The sequence below is a fragment of the Rhinopithecus roxellana genome, chromosome 14, assembly GCF_007565055.1.
Source record: "Rhinopithecus roxellana isolate Shanxi Qingling chromosome 14, ASM756505v1, whole genome shotgun sequence".
NCBI lineage: Eukaryota > Metazoa > Chordata > Mammalia > Primates > Cercopithecidae > Rhinopithecus > Rhinopithecus roxellana.
The window spans coordinates 95,547,029-95,566,359 of NC_044562.1; the positions used below are offsets into that span (position 1 = coordinate 95,547,029).

The following is a 19,331-nucleotide window of genomic DNA, read 5'->3' on the forward strand; positions in this document are numbered from 1 at the left end:
CCCAGTCCCAAGGTGCAAGGCCACTTGCCTCAGCAGCGTGCACCAGCAAGATAGCAGAAGCAGGAAGAGAGCTGGCTGGAAGATAAGTATCTCTGGAGATCAAGATCTAGAAAGAGGCCATCTGGGTACAACGTAGCAGTTACGTCAGACTAGGACATTTCCTGTTTACAGGAGACTATAAAACCTTTGCGCCCTCCTCACTTGGTGCTGACGCCACTTTAGGCCTCACCCCGCCTGCACTCAGGCGCTCATTAAAACAGCATGTTGCTCCACACCTCCTCGTGTTGTCTGTTGATGCGCTCTTGGGATTCGAACTGATACAAGAACCTTCTTCCACTCCTGGGCTCAAGTGATCTGCCTGCCTCGGCCTCCCAACATGTTGGGATTACAGGTGTAAATCACCACACCTGGCCTTTTACTTTTAAAAATTTTGTGAAAAACTAAGACACAAACACACGTATTAGTTTAGGCCTACACAGGGTCAGGATCATCAATATCACTGTCTTCCACTTCCACATCTTGTCCCACTGGAAGGTCTTCAGGGGCAAAAACACACATGGAACTGAGAGGTGACAACATGCTAGCAGCTCTCGCTCTTGGTGCCTCCTCAGCCTTGGCGTCCACTCTGGCAGCGCTTGAGGAGCCCTTCAGCCTGCCATGGCACTGTGGGAGCTCCTCTCTGGGCTGGCAGAGGCCGATGCCGGAGCCGGCTCTCTCTGCTTGCTGGGAGGTGTGGAGGGAGAGGCGTAGGCGGGAGCTCCCCCGGAGCTGCGCACAGGGATCACAGGCCAGTGCGAGTTCCGGGTGGGCATGGGCTCCGCGGGCCCACACTCAAGAGCGGCAGGCGGGGGCTGCCAGCCCCGGGCAGTGAGGGTCTTAGCACCTGGGCCAGCAGCTGCAGAGGGTGCGCTGGGTCCCCTAGCAGTGCTGGCCTGCTGGCACTGTGCTTGAATTCTCACCCGGCCTCAGCTGCCTCCCCGAGGGGCAGGGCTCAGAACCTGCAGCCTGCCATGGCTGAGCCCTCCCAGCCCCCACCCCCCACCCCACCGCTGCCCGCCACCCAGGCCGTCCGCTCCTGCGCAGCCGGAGCCTCCCCTACCAGCGCTGCCCCCTGCTTGGTGGCGCCTAATCCCATCAGCCGCCCAAGGGCTGAGAAGTTCGGGTGCACTGTGTGGGACTGGCGGGCAGCTCTGCCTGCAGCCCTGGTGCGGGATCCACCACGTGAAGCCAGCTGGGCTCCTGAGTCTATTGAGGACTTGGAGAACTTTTATGTCTGGCTAAGGGATTGGAAATACACCAATCAGCACCCTGTGTCTAGCTCAAGGTTTGTAAATACACCAGTCAGTACTCTGTAACTAGCTAACCTAGTGGTGACTTAGATAACTTTTCTGTCTAGCACTCTGTAGCTAAAGGATTGTAGATGCACCACTGGGCACTCTGTGTCTAGCTCAGGGTTTGTAAATGCACCAAACAGTACTTTGTGTCTAGCTTAGGGTTTGTAAATACACCAATCAGTACTCTGTGTCTAGGTAACCTAGTGGGGACTTGGAGAACTTTTCTGTGCAGCACTCTGTGTCTAGCTAAAGGATTGTGAGTGCACCAATCAGCACTCTGTGTCTAGCTCAGGGATTGTAAATGCACCAATCAGCACTCTGCCAAAATGGACCAATCAGTGCTGTGTAAAATGGACCAATCAGCTCTCTGTAAAACGGACCAATCAGCTGTCTGTAAAATGGACCAATCAGCAGGATGTGGGTGGGGTCAGATACGGGAATAAAAGCAGGCTGCACGAGCTAGCTGTGGCAAACAGCTTTGGTCTTTTTAGGGGATGTGGAAGCTTTATTTTTTTGTTGTTTACAATGACTGTGGCAGGTGCTGGTTATTTGGGTCTATGCTACCTTTATGGGCTGTAACACTCACCAGGAACGTCTGCAGTTTAACTCATGAAGCCCACAAGACCACAAACCCACCGCGAAGAACTAACAGCTTCAGACGCACGGCTTTTAAGAGCTATAACACCTTGAAGGTCTGCAGCTTCACTCCTGTTCAGCGAGACCATAAACCCACCAGAAGGAAGATGCTCCAGACACATCTGAACGTCTGAAGGAACAAACTTTGGACCCACTGTGTTTAAGAACTGTAACTTAATTCACTGTGAGGGTCTGCTGCTTCATTCTTGAAGTCAGTGAGATCAAGAACTCACCAATTCCGGACACAGAATTTCTGTTACCTATGATAATGATTTCTCTGTAATACCCGGTGAAGGCCCTGCTTGAGGCTATTTACAGTTAAATTTTTTTTTTTTTTAAATATAAGTAGGAAGATAGTACTCTAAAGTGATGACAAAAAGTATAGTATAGCAAGCTGGGCGCGGTGGCTCATGCCTGTAATCACAGCACTTTGGGAGGCCGAGGTGGGCAGATCACGTGAGATCAGGAGTTCGACAAAAGCCTGGCCAACAGGGTGAAACCCCAGCTCTACTAAAAATACAAAATTAGCCGGGCGTGGTGGTGCACATCTGTCATGCAAGCTTCTCGGAAGGCTGAGACAGGAGAATCACTTGAACCTCGGAGGCAGAGGTTGCAGTGAGCTGAGATCACAGCCTTGCACTCCAGCTTGGGCAACAAGAGTGAAACTCCATGTTAAAACAAGAAAAAAAGTATGTATAGTAAATCTGTAAGTCAGTAACATATTTGCTTATTGTTAAGTATTATGTAATGTATATAATTGTATATGTTATGCTTTTATACTGCTGACAGCACAGGAGGTTTATTTACACCAGCATTATCAGCTGCGTGAGTTACGTGTTGCACTAAGATGTTACACTATGACATCATTAGGCGAAAGGTATTTTACAACTCTATTGTAATCTTATGGGACTACTATTATATATGTGGTCCATCATTGTATATGCCATAATGACCAAACGTAGTAATGCAGTGTGTGCTTGACTGTGTGCTTGGTTAAATGAGCAGAGGTCATTTAGGTGGTAACCGTGTAGACCAAAGTGTCCCAAACAGAATGGATAAGGGACCAAGGATCACCATAACAGAGGCCCTAGCATCTAGTTGTCTTTCTCAGTTTGTCTTTGATGACCATAAAATGAAGAACAAGAAGACAGGGGGTAATCATCGACCCACCTCTGCTTGAGTCCTAATAATTGTCCTCTTGGAAAAAATTGACAATGCATTTCTTCTTTAAGCAACAGGTGGTTGTGATTGACACTTTTGCTTTGACAAACTCACGAATAAGAAAATAATTGACCTTCCAAGGACAGAAAGGGTGAGAATGGGGCACATACTAACATCAGCACCTAAACCCATGGTAGCAGGGCAGGAAAATTGTAGAAGCAGCCCCTAATGAGGGAAACTGTTTGAGGGCATTAACTCAGCACAACAGTTCTTGGCACTTCTTTATGTAATAGCTGCTACTTCAGTATCTTTGTTTGGTGGGCCTTTTATAAGATTAAACAGGCTTGAGGACATCATAAATTCAAAGGGAGGAAAGAGAGAATAAAGGAAGAAAAAGACTTAAATCTGGACAAACTAGGCTACGCAGGAAAAGCTGGTGTGTGTAGGGTACCTGGAATGTAGAGTATGAAGGTTATCTCAAATTGTTGGTTCATCTCAATGGGGAAAAGATTAGTGGAATTCTATAGATTATCTCTTCTCCCATTCCACTCTTTGAGGCCTCAGGATTTACTTTAAACAGAGGAGGAAGAGGAGGAGTGAAGGGTAGAATTAGGAGCTAGTTTGGGCATAATCTCTTCCCCAGGCCACTCCCCAGTATTGACTTTCTCTGTATGTTGGATTTAGGAGGAGAACATCTTTTTCTTTGCCTGTATCCAAGGGATAGGAGCAACACATTTCTAAGAATAATGACTTGATCAAAGAGATGTGGGGACTCTAATCCCTTTCAGTTCAGATGTTTTAGAATAATTTTCATGCCTAAAGATGGTGAATTACTTTTATTTTTAGAGATAGAGTCTCTCTCTGTTGCCCAGTCTGGAGTGCGGTGACGTGGTATCAGCTCACTGCAACCTCTGCCTCCCAGGTTCAAGTGATTCTCGTGCTTCAGCTTCCGTAGTAGCTGGGATTACAGGCATGTGCCACCACGCCCAGCTAATTTTTGTATTTAAATTTTGTAGAGAGGGGGTTTCGGCATGTTGGTCAAGCTGGTCTCAAACGACTGGCCTCAAGTGATCTGCCTGCCTTGGCCTCCCAAAATGTTGGGATTACAGGTGTGAGCCACTGTGCCCAGCCAAAATATGTGATTTTATGTCTTCTAGGAAAATGGTGTAAAATTCAGCACTTTAAGGAGCCTTTGGTTTTCTAAATTATGTTTGACATGTTCTTGTTGACAAACAGGACTCTGATTAATATCTGCAGGAAGCCATCACTAGTATTGCGAGTTTAAAGGTTAAAGAACTGAGATTTAGGAAGAGTAACACTAAATAATTCTAGATTCTGACGATTTTTCAGGAAATAAATCTTTATAGATGTTTGTATTCTCTGTATATACACGCATACAGTAGGCTAAACTGTAACACACACACACACACACAGAGTAGGCTAAACATGCATCCCAGTTTGCCTAGAACAGTCTTGGTTCATGCCTCTTGTCCCAGTGTAATTATTAATAATACATACTTTCACCCTCAAAAATGACCCAGAGTAGGCTGGGCGCAATGGCTCACGCATGTAATCACAGCACTTTGGGAGACTGAGGTGGGTGCATCACCTGAGGTCAGGAGTTTGAGACCAGCCTGGGCAGCATGGCAAGACCCTGTCTGCTAGAAATAAAAAAAAATTAGCTGAGCATGGTGGTGTGCACCTGTAATCCCAGCTATCTGGGAGGCTGGGGTGGGAGGATCGCTTGAAGCAGGCTGCAGTGGGCTGTGATTGTGCCACTGCACTCCAACCTGGGTGACAGAGTGAGATCTTGTCTCAAATAAATAAATAAATAACCCAATTTAAGAAACAAATTATACACTAGTCTGTTTGTAAGCCCCTTGGGTGTTGGATATAGAGACCTTGAGCACGTGGGATGGATGAGGGTTCTATAAAAAATGAGCAGGGCTGGGCATGGTGGCTCACGCCTGTAATCCCAGCACTTTGGGAGGCCAAGGTGGGTGGATCACCAGGGGTCAGGAGTTTGAGGCCAGTCTGGCCAGCATGGTGAAACCTCTGTCTCTAATAAAAATACAAACATTAGCTGGGCATGGTGACCGGTGCCTGTAGTCCCAGATACTCGGGGAGCTGAGGCAGGAGAATCACTTGAACGTGGGAGGCAGAGGTTGTGTTGAGCTGAGATCGTGCCATTGCACTCCAGCCTGGGGAACAAGAGTGAAACTCCATCTCAAAAAAAAAAAAAAAAAAAATGAACAGCCCTGTGGGTATGGCTACCAGCCAAGAAGAGAGGAGCAAGAAAGGGAGAGAAGGCAGACCACCCAGCAGTAGGTTGAAGCCTATAGGGCAATCTAATATTACATTTGTGTCAATGTACTGTTATGATGTAAACTTACACTGTGCTCCCATATCCTTTATTATAAAGCCAGCTGCACACATCAGTACCTCATGTGAGAGATGGTTCAGAAGTTAAAGGAAAAGGAGCTCTGTCCTGCATGTGGGTCAGCATGGTGCATGAGGACAAAATAGCAGCACACATAGGAGGGCAAGATGACCCACCCAAAGCCGAGGCAGGAGTTCAGGTTGAGGGGCTCCTGAGAGAAGCATGAGCGACTCATTCCTTTTCCAGAATTACCAAAGACATTAGGTTATGGATATGTTGGTGGAAGTGGGTACACAAAGCTCTCACCCCGTGTAAGATGGGATTTGAGTCAATTCATTAGAATCTTAAAGGATGGAGTGCTTCCGATAAATTTTGATCTGAAGCCATTTGTTTGTTTGTTTTTTTTTTTTTTTTGAGATGGAGTCTCGCTCTGTCGCCCAGGCTGGAGTGCAGTGGCGCGATCTCGGCTCACTGCAAGCTCCGCCTCCCGGGTTCACGCCATTCTCCTGCCTCAGCCTCCCGAGTAGCTGGGACTACAGGCGCCCGCCACTGCGCCCGGCGAATTTTTTGTATTTTTAGTAGAGACGGGGTTTCACCATGGTCTCGATCTCCTGACCTTGTGATCCGCCCGTCTCGGCCTCCCAAAGTGCTGGGATTACAGGCGTGAGCCACCGCGCCCGGCTTGTTTGTTTTATTGATGAACCTTATATGGAACATCCACAAAACTTTATTTAATTTCTGCAGGATGTTGTTGAGGATGGTGTTTATTTAGTACTCTCCTTATGAGGACTCACAAGAAAACTTTCTTTTAGGGTTTGGTACTGACATTGATTAGGCTTGTCTTGAATAATTAATTGTCGAATCTTGTTTTCTTCTCTGCCTTGATGGCTGCTAGATCCAAGTCTGGATCTATCTACACTGAACATGGCACCTCACAGCATGCAACTCGGGTTCGAACTTCACGCTTGGCTCCATCTCATCTCTCCTACTCTTGTTTTGCCTCTGACCCAATTTCCTCATTCACTTATTTTGAATTTTTAAAATTTTTTATGAGCAACTTTGAGTCTTTTTTTTTTTTTGGAAGAGACGAACTCTTGCTCTGTTGCTCAGGCTAGGCTTGAACTCCTGGGCTCAAACATTATCTTCCCGCCTCAGCCTCCTGAGTAGCTGAGACTGCAGGTACATGCCACTGTGCCTGGCTAACCTTAATTCATTTTTAAAAACCAAAGAAAACAAACATACACTCAAACGAAGTTTTCCAGAAAATTTCAATTGCTTATTTTCCACTTAGTATTTTCTTCTTTTTTTCTGAGATGGAGTCTTGCTGTGTCTCCCAGGCTGTAGTGCAGTGGCACAATCTCGGCTCACTGCAGCCTCTGCCTCCTGGGTTCGACCAATTCTCCCGCCTCAGCCTCCTGAGTAGCTGGTATTACAGGCACATGCCACCATGCCAGGCTAATTTTTGTATTTTATTTTTAGTAGAGACAGGGTTTCACTATGTTGGCCAGGCTGGTGTTGAACTCCCGACCTTGTGATCTGCCCCACCTTGGCCTCCCAAAGTGCTGGGATTACAGGCGTGAGCCATGACACCTGGCCACTTTGTATTATTTACTATGTGTAATCATAATACTTTACTCTCTATTGAAATGACATGAGGCTGAGTTTCCCGGTGCACATGTGGTTTTTGTAAATGTCCTGAAATTCTTCCACAAAGCACCTATAGCGAAAACACAGTGAATTCTATTTGGACTGAAAATCTCACAGTGCAATGAGATATTGGCAGTAGAAGTGAGAGGAAAGGGATGGTGACTGTTAGGAGGATAGGAGTGCAATAGGTAAGAGTGGTGGACCAGTTCATTTATTTGTTTGTTTATGGAGCTAAGGTAGGAGTCCAGATGCTGAGAACAACTTTCCTCATCAGCTAAGGCTTGGACTATTATGGAAGACAATAGGAATAACCTGGAGGGATAACTTGGAGGTGTTTCAAAAAGTACAAATTCACCACCGTAGCTGCAAATCTGGCCTTGTGAGACTAACTACAAATGGCCTGAGCCCAAGTGAACTGAGTTTTTATTTGAGCCTACATGTTTTAGTCATTAGAAGAGTGCTGGAAATATCTGTGCATTATTCCCCTTATAAAAGATTGCTTCCCATCTTGAAAACATGTTACTATGTTTGGCTGAGTGCCATTATCACTTATAAATGCTTAATAGATAGAAAGACAGGGCTCTACTAGTGCCAGAAACACAAGCTAAATATTTTATTAGATTTTAAAGGAGAAAAGTGGAGAATGTAAATACTTCAGTACAAGTCCATGACTCGTCTAAGAGAGCCAACTTTGGCATTTGGAGCCCCCCAGTCAAGAAACCTCCTGTACTCCCCTGGCCTCAGCAGATACTGCCTCCCCCTGTAGTTGGGCATCTCGTACAGGATCCAGCTGCCCTCCAGCACATTGAGGGAGTGAATTTCAGTGAGGTGGAAGCGGTCCTGAACAGAGAGACAGTCGTCTGTGAGCTCTGACATTTGTCCTCTCAATTCATCTCTTTCGTAGATCTTCATTCTGTAAGTGCCAGAGTGCTGGAGTGGCAGACAGAAAAGCAAGAGTAAACGAACAAAAATAGTTGGAAATTAAAGCTCCAGTCCCTACACCTCCCTGGCCACACCTGCCCAGAAGTTCTCCCAGGCCAAGTTTGCTTCTAGAACAACCACGTTGCAAAGTTAAGGAGCTGTCCCACCCCCAGTCACCCACCGCCGAGTCAAATGATTCATGAGTGGAGCTAGGTCTTCGGGAATTAAGATTTGCTTACAATAAAATTTATCACATCACTTTAGTCCCTGTTATTTGAGAAAGCCTTTCTCAAAGGAGAAAACTGAGAGTCATTGGAAAGCTAAGGGTCATATTATGTATATACAGTGAAAGGAAAATAAATCTTTGGACCCCAAAATCACTAAGCTAAAGGAAAAAGTCAAGCCGGGAACTGCTTAGGGCAAACCTGCCTCCCATTCTATTCAAAGTCACCCCTCTGAGGCTCACCTGAGACAAATGCATCTCTTATTGCTTCCTTTCCCCTACTGTTTATGCAAAGATGTGGATTCATCCAGCCAGACTAAATTGTGTATTCAGCGGAAAGCTGATCAGGGACTCAAAAGAACCTTTTGTCTCTTATCTATCTTTTCTTTGAGACAAGAGTTTCTCTCTTGTTGTCCAGGCTGGAGTACAATGGCGCAATCTCAGCTCACTGCAACCTCTGCCTTCTGGGTTCAAGTGATTCTCCTGCCCCAGCCTCCCAGGTAGCTGGGATTACAGGCACACACCACCATGCTCAGCTAATAGTTTATATTTTTAGTAGAGACAGGGTTTTACTATGTTGGCCAGGCTGGTCTTGAACTCTGTCAGGAGTTCAGGCAATCCAGCCACCTCAGCCTCCCAAAGTGCTGGGATTACAGGGGTGAGTCACGCGCCTGGCTCTGTCTCTTATCTATGTCTAACCAGGAAGCCCCTACTTCCTGTCTTACCAGACTGAACTAATTTACATCTTACACATATCGACTGATGTCTCATGTCTCCCTAAAATGTATAAAAAGCAAACTGTACCCTCAACTACCTTGGGCACATGTCTCAGGACTTCCTGAGACTGTGTTATGGGTGCGTCCTCAACCTTAGCAAAATAAACTTTGTTTCTTTCTTTTTTTTTTTTGAGATGGAGTTTTGCTCTTGTTGCCCAGGCTGGAGTGCAATGGCACGATCTCGGCTCACCGCAACCTCTGCCTCCCGGGTTCAAGCAATTATCCTGCCTCAGCCTCCCGAGTAGCTGGGATTACAGGCATGCGCCACCATGCCTGGCTAATTTTGTATTTTTAGTAGAGGTTTCTCCATGTTAGGCTGGTCTCAAACTCCCGACTTCAGGTGATCTACCAGCCTTGGCCTTCCAAAAGTGCTGGGATTACAGGCGTGAGCTACCACGACCAGCCTTGGCAAAATAAACTTTCTAAATTGACTGAGACCTGTCTCAGATATTTGGGGTTCACTATTATACACACACACACACACACACACACACACACACACACACATTTATATTTGTTTCTTGAGACGGCCTCCCTCTTGTCATCTAGGCTGGAGTGCAGTGGCATGATCATGGGTCCCAGCCCCCTCAACCTCCTGGGCTCAAGTGACCCTCCCACCTCAGCCTCCCGAATAGCTGGGACTACAGGCATGCACCACCACATCTGGCTAATTTTCAGGTCAAATTTCTTTTTTCTTTTTTTATTTTTTTGAGACGGAATCTTGCTCTGTCACCCAGGCTGGAATGCAGTGGCACAATCTCGGCTCATTGCAACCTACCCCCTTCCTGGGTTCAAGCGATTCTCCTGCCTCAGCCTCCCAAGTAGCTGAGACTACAGGTGTGTGCCACCACGCCCAGCTGATTTTTGTATTAGAAGAGAGGGGGTTTCGCCATATTGGCCAGGGTGGTCTTGAACTCCTGACCTCCTGACCTTGGCCTCCCAAAGTGCTGGGATTACAGGCGTGAGCCACCACACCCGGCCTTCAGTTCAAATTTCAACCTATTTGACTTTTAAGCTTCCTTTCTAGCCTCCTGCTCTCAACTTAGTTATTTCCCTCAGCAGCAAGTATCACCTTCATTAAGTTCTGTTTTTATGACACTGTATCCCATGCCTCCCACATGCCACAATTCTAAGAACTCTGCAGTCACTCCTCAGAATATATGGAATCTCAAACTTTAGTTTCAGATTTGGCCTTTTCTCTTAATTTATACCTCTAAGTGAGCTAATAGGTACTGACCATTAAATTAGAATAGAAATCAGAAGACAGGATCCTATCTTCTCAGGAGGAATAATTAAATAGAAAAGTAAGACAAAGCAAGCAAAAGTTTGTTGCTGCTGTTGTTGTTTGAGATGGAGCCTCGCTCTGTCGCCAGGCTGGAGTGCAGTGGCATGATCTTGGCTCACTGCAACCTCCACCTCCCAGGTTCTAAGCAATTCTCCTGCCTCAGCTGCCTGAGTAGCTGGTATTACAGGCGCACACCACCACACCCAGCTAATTTCTGTATTTTTAGTTGAGATGGAGTTTCACCATGTTGACCTGTCCTCGTAGAGATCAAAGAGTTTTGATAACTTGACCACGTGATCCGCTGGCCTCGGCCTCCCAAAGTGCTGGGGTTACAGGTGTGAGCCATCACACCGAGCCGCAAAAGTATTTTTTAATCAATTACACAGTCCCAGGTTATATTTATACATTTTGATATATTTGATTTCTGACTTGATATAGCTTGAAATGAACATTTAGTACATTTTATCTTGAATAGATGGTAAATTTAATCTCCTCCATGTCCTGCTTTTTCTTAATTAGTCTTTGCTCTCTCAGCTTTTTGATTATGTTTAAAATATAAAATCTGGCAGCATATGATTTTTAAAAAACCGACACAGAATTCATGAAGAACAGCTTCCCATCTGAGACACCCTTCTAGACTGGCCTGCATGTACTGTGTCACTTCCATTTTCTGTCCTCTAGTTAGAAATATTAGGTTTAAGAATAATGTGATTAAATAGGCCGGATGTGGTGGTTCACACCTGTAATCCCAGCACTTTGGGAGGCCGAGGCAGGCAGATCACTTGAGGCCAGGAGTTCAAGATCAGCCTGGGCAACATGGTGAAACCCTGTCTCTACTACAAATACAAAAAAATTAGCCGGGCATGGTGGCATGTGCCTGCAGTCCCAGCTACTCGGAAGGCTGAGGCAGGATAACCACTTGAACCCCAGGAGGCAGAGGTTGCAGTGAACTGAGATCGTGCCATTGTACTCCAGCCTGGGGGACAGAGCGAGACTCTGTCTCAAGAAAAAAAAAAATCATTAAATAGCTTTTATTTCTAAAAAGATGGAAGGCAAAGACAGAGCCACACTCACCGGGGGGATAAGGTGGCAGGAGCGGATGGAGTCAGCTGAGGCCCATCCATTGCTGGTAGTCGGGGTACTCCCCTCGCTGCAGGAAGTACTGGTGGCCCTGGCAGTTGGGGCGCTCATAGATCATCCAGCAGCCGCTCTCCACCCGGATGGAGTTGCAGCGGCTGAAATAGGGTTGTAGGTTGGGGCAGTCCGTGGTGCATTCATAGCTGCGGCCCTGGAAGGCCCTGTCCTCGTAGAAGGTGATCTGAAAAATGGAAGATATGGGAGCATGGAGTGATTGGCCCCCACTGAGGCCACTGCATTAGGGCCAAGGCTGAGTATCTGGTACCCAGGACTTACCTTTCCCATTTTGAAGGAAGTAAGCAGATGTTTTCTGGTTGCTGTGTGGGACTGGGGGAATGTCACTGTATATATAGCAGCCCTGACTGCTGCCTCCACAGGAAATCACACAAAAGGGCCCATTATGGTTAGTAAGGGGATTTGCAAGCTGGTCCCTCTCCCTCCCCCGGTCACTGGGGTTGGCTGAATGGTTTACTCTCATTCTTTCTGGTAGGTTCGTAGGTTCGGGTTGTTCTAATTCACTAAAGCTGTTGTTGCCATCGAAATGAATAGAGTACACTTTTAGTTCAGCAAAAGGATGGGCGAAATTCTGTCTCTGTGCTTTTCTTTTATAGTTTACTCTGCTTAATGGACTTCTCAAAGGCCATTAAACTAAGTAATGAATTCTGCTCAGGGACAGGTGGGTGTTTTGTGTGTGTGTGTGTGTGTGTGTGTTTTAGTTTTAAAAGCCAGAATTTAAATAATAAGCAATCTTAAAGAAGAGGAAATCAAGTGAAGTAATTTGTGAAAGTGCATTAAAAACCATAAATCTTAGTTCAAATTCAAAATTCTGTGATCAGTCAGACCAGGTGGTGCACACCTATAATCCCAGCACTTTGGGAGGCTGAGGCAGGTGGATTGCTTGAACTCAGGAGTTAGAGACCAGCCTAGGTAACATGGTGAGACCCCGTTTCTACAACAAATACAAAAATTATCCCAGCATAGTGGCGCATACCTGTAGTCCCAGCTACTTGGGAGACTGAGGTGAGAGGATCGCTTAAGCTCAGGAGGTCGAGATTGCAGTGAGCTGTGATTGCACCGCTGGACTCCAGCCTGAGCAACAGAGCAAGACCCTGTCTCAAAAAAAAAAAAAAAAAAAAAAAAGAAAAAGAAATCTGTGATCATCATTGTTGGTATTTGGGGGCTTGTCTTGAATAAAACTGATACTTGCCTGGAATTTTGTAGGCTTCTGGAGGCTGGGGTATTATTTCTTGTTCGTTTTTACCCCTGAGCCCTAGAGCAGAGGGTTGGCACATTGCAGGCCCTCAATACTTGGCTCTGACAAGAACAAAAACAGACAGTTGTGGCTTTCTTCCCCCTTTCAGATCTTCCTAAGGGCCTAAATCCCTCCTTCTGCTGGTGGCTGTCCAGAGTCCTGCCTGCTGTTTGGTGTCCCTGCTCTGACTCAAATGTTAACACTAAGTGGCTGATTGGTCTTCTCAAGGCATGGGACCAAAAGGGCTCAGAGCTGGCAGATTGGACATTCTACGGTGGAAATGGCTGGATTAGCCTTAGTAAGTAGGAGTTAATGCATAGCCTTCATCCATACCACAATGAACGCTCTGTTAGTGAGCTCACTGCCGGTAGTAGGGTGACTGATGGCAGAGGCTGACTGGTATCATATGACCACATCATTCTGTCTACTTGGTTGTTTAGTGCCTCTTCAATGGTGGATGCCCTACACTGGGCCTTCACATGGGATACAACTATCTTCGCCCTTTGTGCCCACTCCCGTATCTCCCTGCACATTCCTCTACCCCAGACCTTCTTGTCCCTAATCTTCATCTTTCTCCTTCCAGGCCCTGGACTAGCCAGCCAAGCCACACATTACTGCTCAGTAATTCCATATATGCTTGACCTCGGGCTACTTTTCTTTCTGCACCGCGTGCGCAGCTAGGTGCACTGCCTCAAGGTTGCCTTTTGGGAGGATTTCCCTCACTGCTGTCTTGAGGATGGCTCCTCAGTGAGCTATTCTGCAGCAGCATTCTATTTTGGGCTTGCACTCAAATGCCATGCCAATTTATTAGTGTATCAAGCTCAGCCTTCCCCCACTCTATCAGCTAGTCAGAAGGGACCCCTGCAGGCAGTTGTAAGTGTGAGCTGAGAGAGCTATTGCAATAATGGTGACCTCATCCGATTCCACAGGGAAGGCTAGGGCTAGAGTTGTCAGGAACTTAGGCAAGTGGACTGGGAATCTGTGCCTCTGCATTGACCAGTAATTTCATGTGGGCTACTGCCATGGAGAAGTGTAACTGTGGGCAAGGCAGCTTCCTCCAGCAGAGGAAAATTCTTGGAGACAAACTCGCTTTACGCTGTCAGTATCTGGGAGAAGAAGTGCTTCAGTCCACAGTGGAAGTCCAGGCAGCACCACAGTGTCAGTTCAGGCAGCACCACGGTGTCCACTACAAGAAGAAAATAAAGCTGAGATAACTGCAGTTAACATTTTGATATTTTATCATCCCAGTTTTTTAATATGTCAAACCCATGTGTGGTTGTACAGTATTATTTATACTATGTAGCATTCTCTTGTTTTCTTGTAAGTCATCTTTCAAATAAAGTGATTAGTAATACTGATTAAAGTGATCACATTTAGCCTTTTAATAACTTTTTTTTTTTTTTTTGGTGAAGAGAAACTGAATGAAAAATCATTCTAGACTCTGTTGGTTAGCTATTTCCATGCTTGAGGTCTAGTCAGTATTCAGGAGGATATCATTCACCCAGTGGACTCACTAAAACAATGTAAACAGTCTTTATGTGCTGAAAGTTCTAACTCTTAAAGAGACCAAATTAACAACCCTGTTTTATGTAAGACCTAACATACTCAGTGTGATTCATAGGTTAGTGTTTGAGGATGATGATGAACTATCATGTAGTGAGCATTGATCTGATGTAAAATTACCCAGATTTTTATCTGTAGTATGATGTTTAAATGATTTAGGACCCTAGAGAAACATCCTTTAAGTCGTACAAATTAAACCAATCTCTGGTTCTGATACGTAGAAGAATTAGTAATCCTATGAAAGAAAGATAAATTAAAATAAGTATTAGGAACACAAAGTCAAAATCTCATTGATTCTAATAGAAGAAATTTAAGGATTAAACATATTTCAGCATCAGCTGGGACTCTTCTTGAAGGGCTCACTTTGACATTTGTCTTCCCCTAGTGGTGAAATTTCTGTTTTCTTTGGAGCCTCAGTAGGAATTTTCTCCCCTACAGTTGGGCATCTCACAGAAGATTCAGGGTCTTTTATAGGTCTAGGGATTGGGAGAAGATATCCTTGAGATGAACTAATCATGGATGTGAAAATAGTCTTCAGGGAGCTCCAACATGAGACCTCCTTACCTGGTACTGGGAGCTGGTCACCTTTGACAAATGAAAGAGAAGAAAGATGATGAAAAATAAAAGAGAAAAAAGAAGAAATTAGTGCATGATCTTGTTATTATGGCTTCATAAGATTTTATATAATGTATAAAAGCCTAACTGAAGATAAAATGTGTTCAGTGCTTAGATCACACAAATCAGAGAGCCTGCCTTTGACTTGGAATGCTAATGAGCATTATAATTCAAAGAGCAGAATTACCTGTAATTAACATGGGTTTTCACCATGGTTTGTACAAGTAGATAGCTACTTCTCAAGAGTGGTGGCTTCCTCTTCTGGCAGGGGGTAGGGGCCCTAATACCCTATGGGCCCCAAAGATTCTGTCAGCCCCAAAGTTTCTAGGTGCAGGGAAGCTGGTGTTCCCAGAGACCTGTGAATAGCTAATACTGTCAATCCAGGCAGCTTGTGTATTTCTCTCACTGACTCATGCTACCCTCCAAAAAGGGAAATCTATAGTGGGTAGGGGTCCCTCTATTGAAACAGAACCTACACAGTATCCAGTAGATACCCAGGCCCTAGCATGACTCTCCGTGGCCAGATAAACAGTATGGAGTGCTTATAGGCTGGCTTTGGCCCATTCCTTAACCTGTCCCATGTGATATTGAAGAATTTGTTCCAACCTCCTGCACAACTAGTGACAGCCCTAAACAAGCCTTGAGGCAAATTGTTATATTGAGACTATTGGAGAATCAAATTAAATACTTAGAAATAAAATGTTGGTTCAAGAGGTTAGTGATAGTGAAAGAGCCTCATCTGCTGTTTCCAAAGTCATGGAAATGTCTGGGCCTTGAACTCAAGTCCTCTCAGTTGCATAGTCAGCTTCTGCTATGGGAGTATAGGCACCTAGGCTGGTTAGAGTTGTAGGAGGGGAGAGTGATAGTTTCAGGGCCTGCACCATTGCTTGGTGGAGAAGCCAACACTTGAGAACAGTACCACTTATGACAACCTATCTTGCTTGTCCTGTGGTCTGGATTTCACACTGCTTCCTCTAAAAAAATTTTTTTTCATCGCAATACCAAAACATACTGGGAAATTGTTGACTAGGCACTATTTGTGGAGAATACACTCAGGGGAGCAATAGCTACACACATCCACTAACTTCTACGGTTTCTGTAACTGCTTGTGAAAAGTCATTTAACTCCCCTAAGCCTCAGTTTCCCCATTTATTAAATAGGAATAACAATGAAAATCAGATGAGACAATGGATTTGAAGACATATGACAAATTGTAAAGTATTGCCAATGATTTAAAAAATCATGTCATACATATTGTTAAAGAAAAAATTATCACACTTGTTAAAGTGGTAAGGCAGACTGTTCAGAGAGGGCCATGGAGATGGGAATAGGGATCATTGCAATGGGGCTTTGCAGTGGGGAAGAGAGATTGTTATACTCAACTCTGACTCCAAAAAGGACAAATGAGGATTTACAACCTAGGAGTGGGGTCACGGGCAGTGGATGGAAAATTACTAAGAGGAAACACCAAGGATAAGGGGTTTCTAGCTAAATTGACTTGGTAGAGTTATTGCTGAAGGAAAACCAAGGTGTTCAGATACCAAGGGTGGGAGATATTCCTAAAGTGATTAAGGAAGATTCTCGATCAAACTGGATTCTATAAGGACAAAAAGGGAAGCCCAAGGTTGGACCTAGTCAAACAAAGGACTCCGAGAAGACTGACCATAATATTGGTAAAAGGGGAGAGTATATTAGTCTGTTCTCACACTACTATAAAGAACTGAGACTGGGTAATTTGTGAAGGAAAGAGGTTTAATTGACTCATACTTCCATAGACTGTACAGGAAGCAAGGGCAGTAGGCTTCAGGAAACTTGCAACTGTGGCAGAAGGCAAAGGGGAAGCAAGCACATCTTACCATGGTGGAGCAAGAGAGAGAGTGAAGGGGGAAGTGCCACACCCTTTCAAACAACCAGATCTAACTCACTATCACAAGAACAGCAAGGGGGAAGTTCACCCCCATGATTCCATCACCTCCCACCAGGCTCTTCCCCTAACACACAGGGATTACAATTTGAGATGAGATTTGGGTGGTGACACAGAGCCAAACCATATCAGAGTCTTTGTCAGTATTTTAATAAATGCTAAAGATGATAATATAGCCTTGATACATCAATTAATAATGTTTCTAGAATTAAAAGCAAAAATCATATGATCATCTCAATAAAGGCAGAAAAAGCTTTTGATAAAATCCAACATCCCTTCATGATAAAAACTCTCAACAGACTAGGCATCAAAGGAACATATGTCAAAATAATAAGAGCTATCTATGACAGATCCATAGCCAGTATCATACTGAATGGGCAAAAGCTGGAATTATTCCCTTTGAGAGCTGGAACAAGACAAGGACGCCCTCTCTCCCCACTCCTATTCAGTATAGTACTGGAATTTCTAACCCAATTAGGCAAGAGAAAGAAATAAAAGGTGTCTGTATTAGTCTGTTCTCATGCTGCTAATAAAGACATACCTAAGCCTGGGTAATTTATAAAGGAAAGAGGGTTAATTGACTCACAGTTCCACATGGCTGGGGAGGCCTCACAATGATGGCTGAAGGCAAATGAGGAGCAAAGTCACATCTTACAGGGCGGTAGGCAAGAGAGAGCTTGTGCAGGGGAACTCCCATTTATGAGACCATCAGATCTCATGAGACTTATTCACTATCATGAGAGCAGTATGGCAAAAAGTGGCCTCTACCTGGCCCCACCCTTGACACATGGGGATTATTACAACCCAAGGTGAGATTTGAGTGGAGACACAGCCAAACCATATCAGCATCCAAATAGGAAAAGAAGTCATACTGTTTCTCTTCACTGATGATATGATTCTATACTTACAAAATCCTAAAGACTCCTCTAAAGGTGACTAGAATTGATGAATGATTTCAGCAGGGTTTCAGGATAGAAAATCAATATACAAAACTCAGTAGCACTTCTGCACACCAATAACATCCAGGCTGAGAGTAAAATCAAGAACACAACCCCATTTACAGTAGCCACAAAGAAAATGAAATACTATGAATACAGCTAACCAAGGAGGTAAAATATCTTTATAATAAGGGAAACTACAAAACACTACTGAAAGAAATCAGAGATGACACAAATAAATGGAAAAATATTCTATGATCATGGATTAGAAGAATCAATATTGTTCAAATGGCCATACCTCCCAAAGAAATTTACAGATTCAACCCTATGCCTACCAAACTACCAATGTCATTCTTCACATAATTAGAAAAAAAGTATTCTAAAATTCATATGGAACCAAAAGAAAAAAAAAAAAAAAAAACCCAAATAGCTAAAGCAATCCTAAGCAAAAATAACAAAGCCAGAGGCATCACACTACTCAACTTCAAACTATATATACTTTTAGGCTACAGTAACCAAAATATAATGATACAGGTACAAAAACAGAAACATAGACCAGTGGAACAGAATAGAAAACTCAGAAATAAAGCTGCACACCTACAACCATCTGATCTCCAACAAGACTGACAAAAACAAGCAATGGGAAAACCATTCCCTATTTAATAAATGGTTCTGGGATAACTGGCTAGCCATATGCAGAAGACTGAAACTGGACCCTTACCTTTTACCATATAAAAAAACTCAAGAAGGATTAAAGATTTAAATGTAAGACCCCAAAATATGAAATTCTAGGAGAAAATCTAGGAAATACCTTTTTCAGCATTGGCTTTGGCAAAGAATTTTGGCTAAGTCCCCAAAAGCAACTGCAACAAAAACAAAAATTGACAAGTGGGACTTAGTTAAACTAAAGAGCTTCTGCACAACAAAAGCAAGTATCAACAAAGTAAACAGACAACCTACAGAATGGGAGAAATTATTTGCAAATTATGCATCTGACAAAGGTCTAATATCCACAATCTATAAGGAACTTAAACGGTTCAACAAGCAGAAAAAACCAAATAACCTCGTTAAAAAAATGGGCAAAGGACGTGAACAGACATTTCTCAAAAGAAGACATACAAGTAACCAACAAATATATGACAAATGCTCATCATTACTACTCATCAGAAAAATGCAACTAAAAACCACAATGAGATACCATCTCACACTAGTCAGAATGGCTGTTATCAAAAAGCCAAGAAACAACAGATACTGGTAAGGCTATGGAGAAAAGGGAACAGTAATACACTGTTGGTGGGTTGTAAATTAGTTCAGCCACTGTGGAAACCAGATTGGAAACTTCTCAAAGAACCTAAAACAGAGCTACCATTCAACTCAGCAATCCCATTACTGGGTATATTCCCAAAGGAAAATAGACTGTCATACCAAAAAGACACACACACACTCGTATGTTCATCACCATGCTATTCATGATAGCAAAGACATGGAATCAATCTATGTGCCCATACATGGTGTATTGGATAAAAATATGTGGTACAT

At 44.2% G+C, this 19,331-nt stretch overlaps 1 protein-coding gene and 1 long non-coding RNA gene across 2 annotated transcripts in view; one reads left to right on the top strand and one right to left on the bottom strand.

Annotated features, from left to right (window-relative positions):
• The window catches only part of LOC104672981, a 48,336-nt gene that overhangs the window by 19,681 nt on the left and 9,324 nt on the right, over positions 1–19,331 (top strand). The gene's annotated exons all lie outside the window — the stretch shown is intronic.
• Positions 7,813–11,785, bottom strand: LOC104672980 (gamma-crystallin B). The gene is given in 4 exon segments (XM_010376851.2): positions 7,813–8,088; positions 11,438–11,470; positions 11,472–11,681; positions 11,777–11,785. Coding segments are annotated over 4 exon segments (528 nt in total).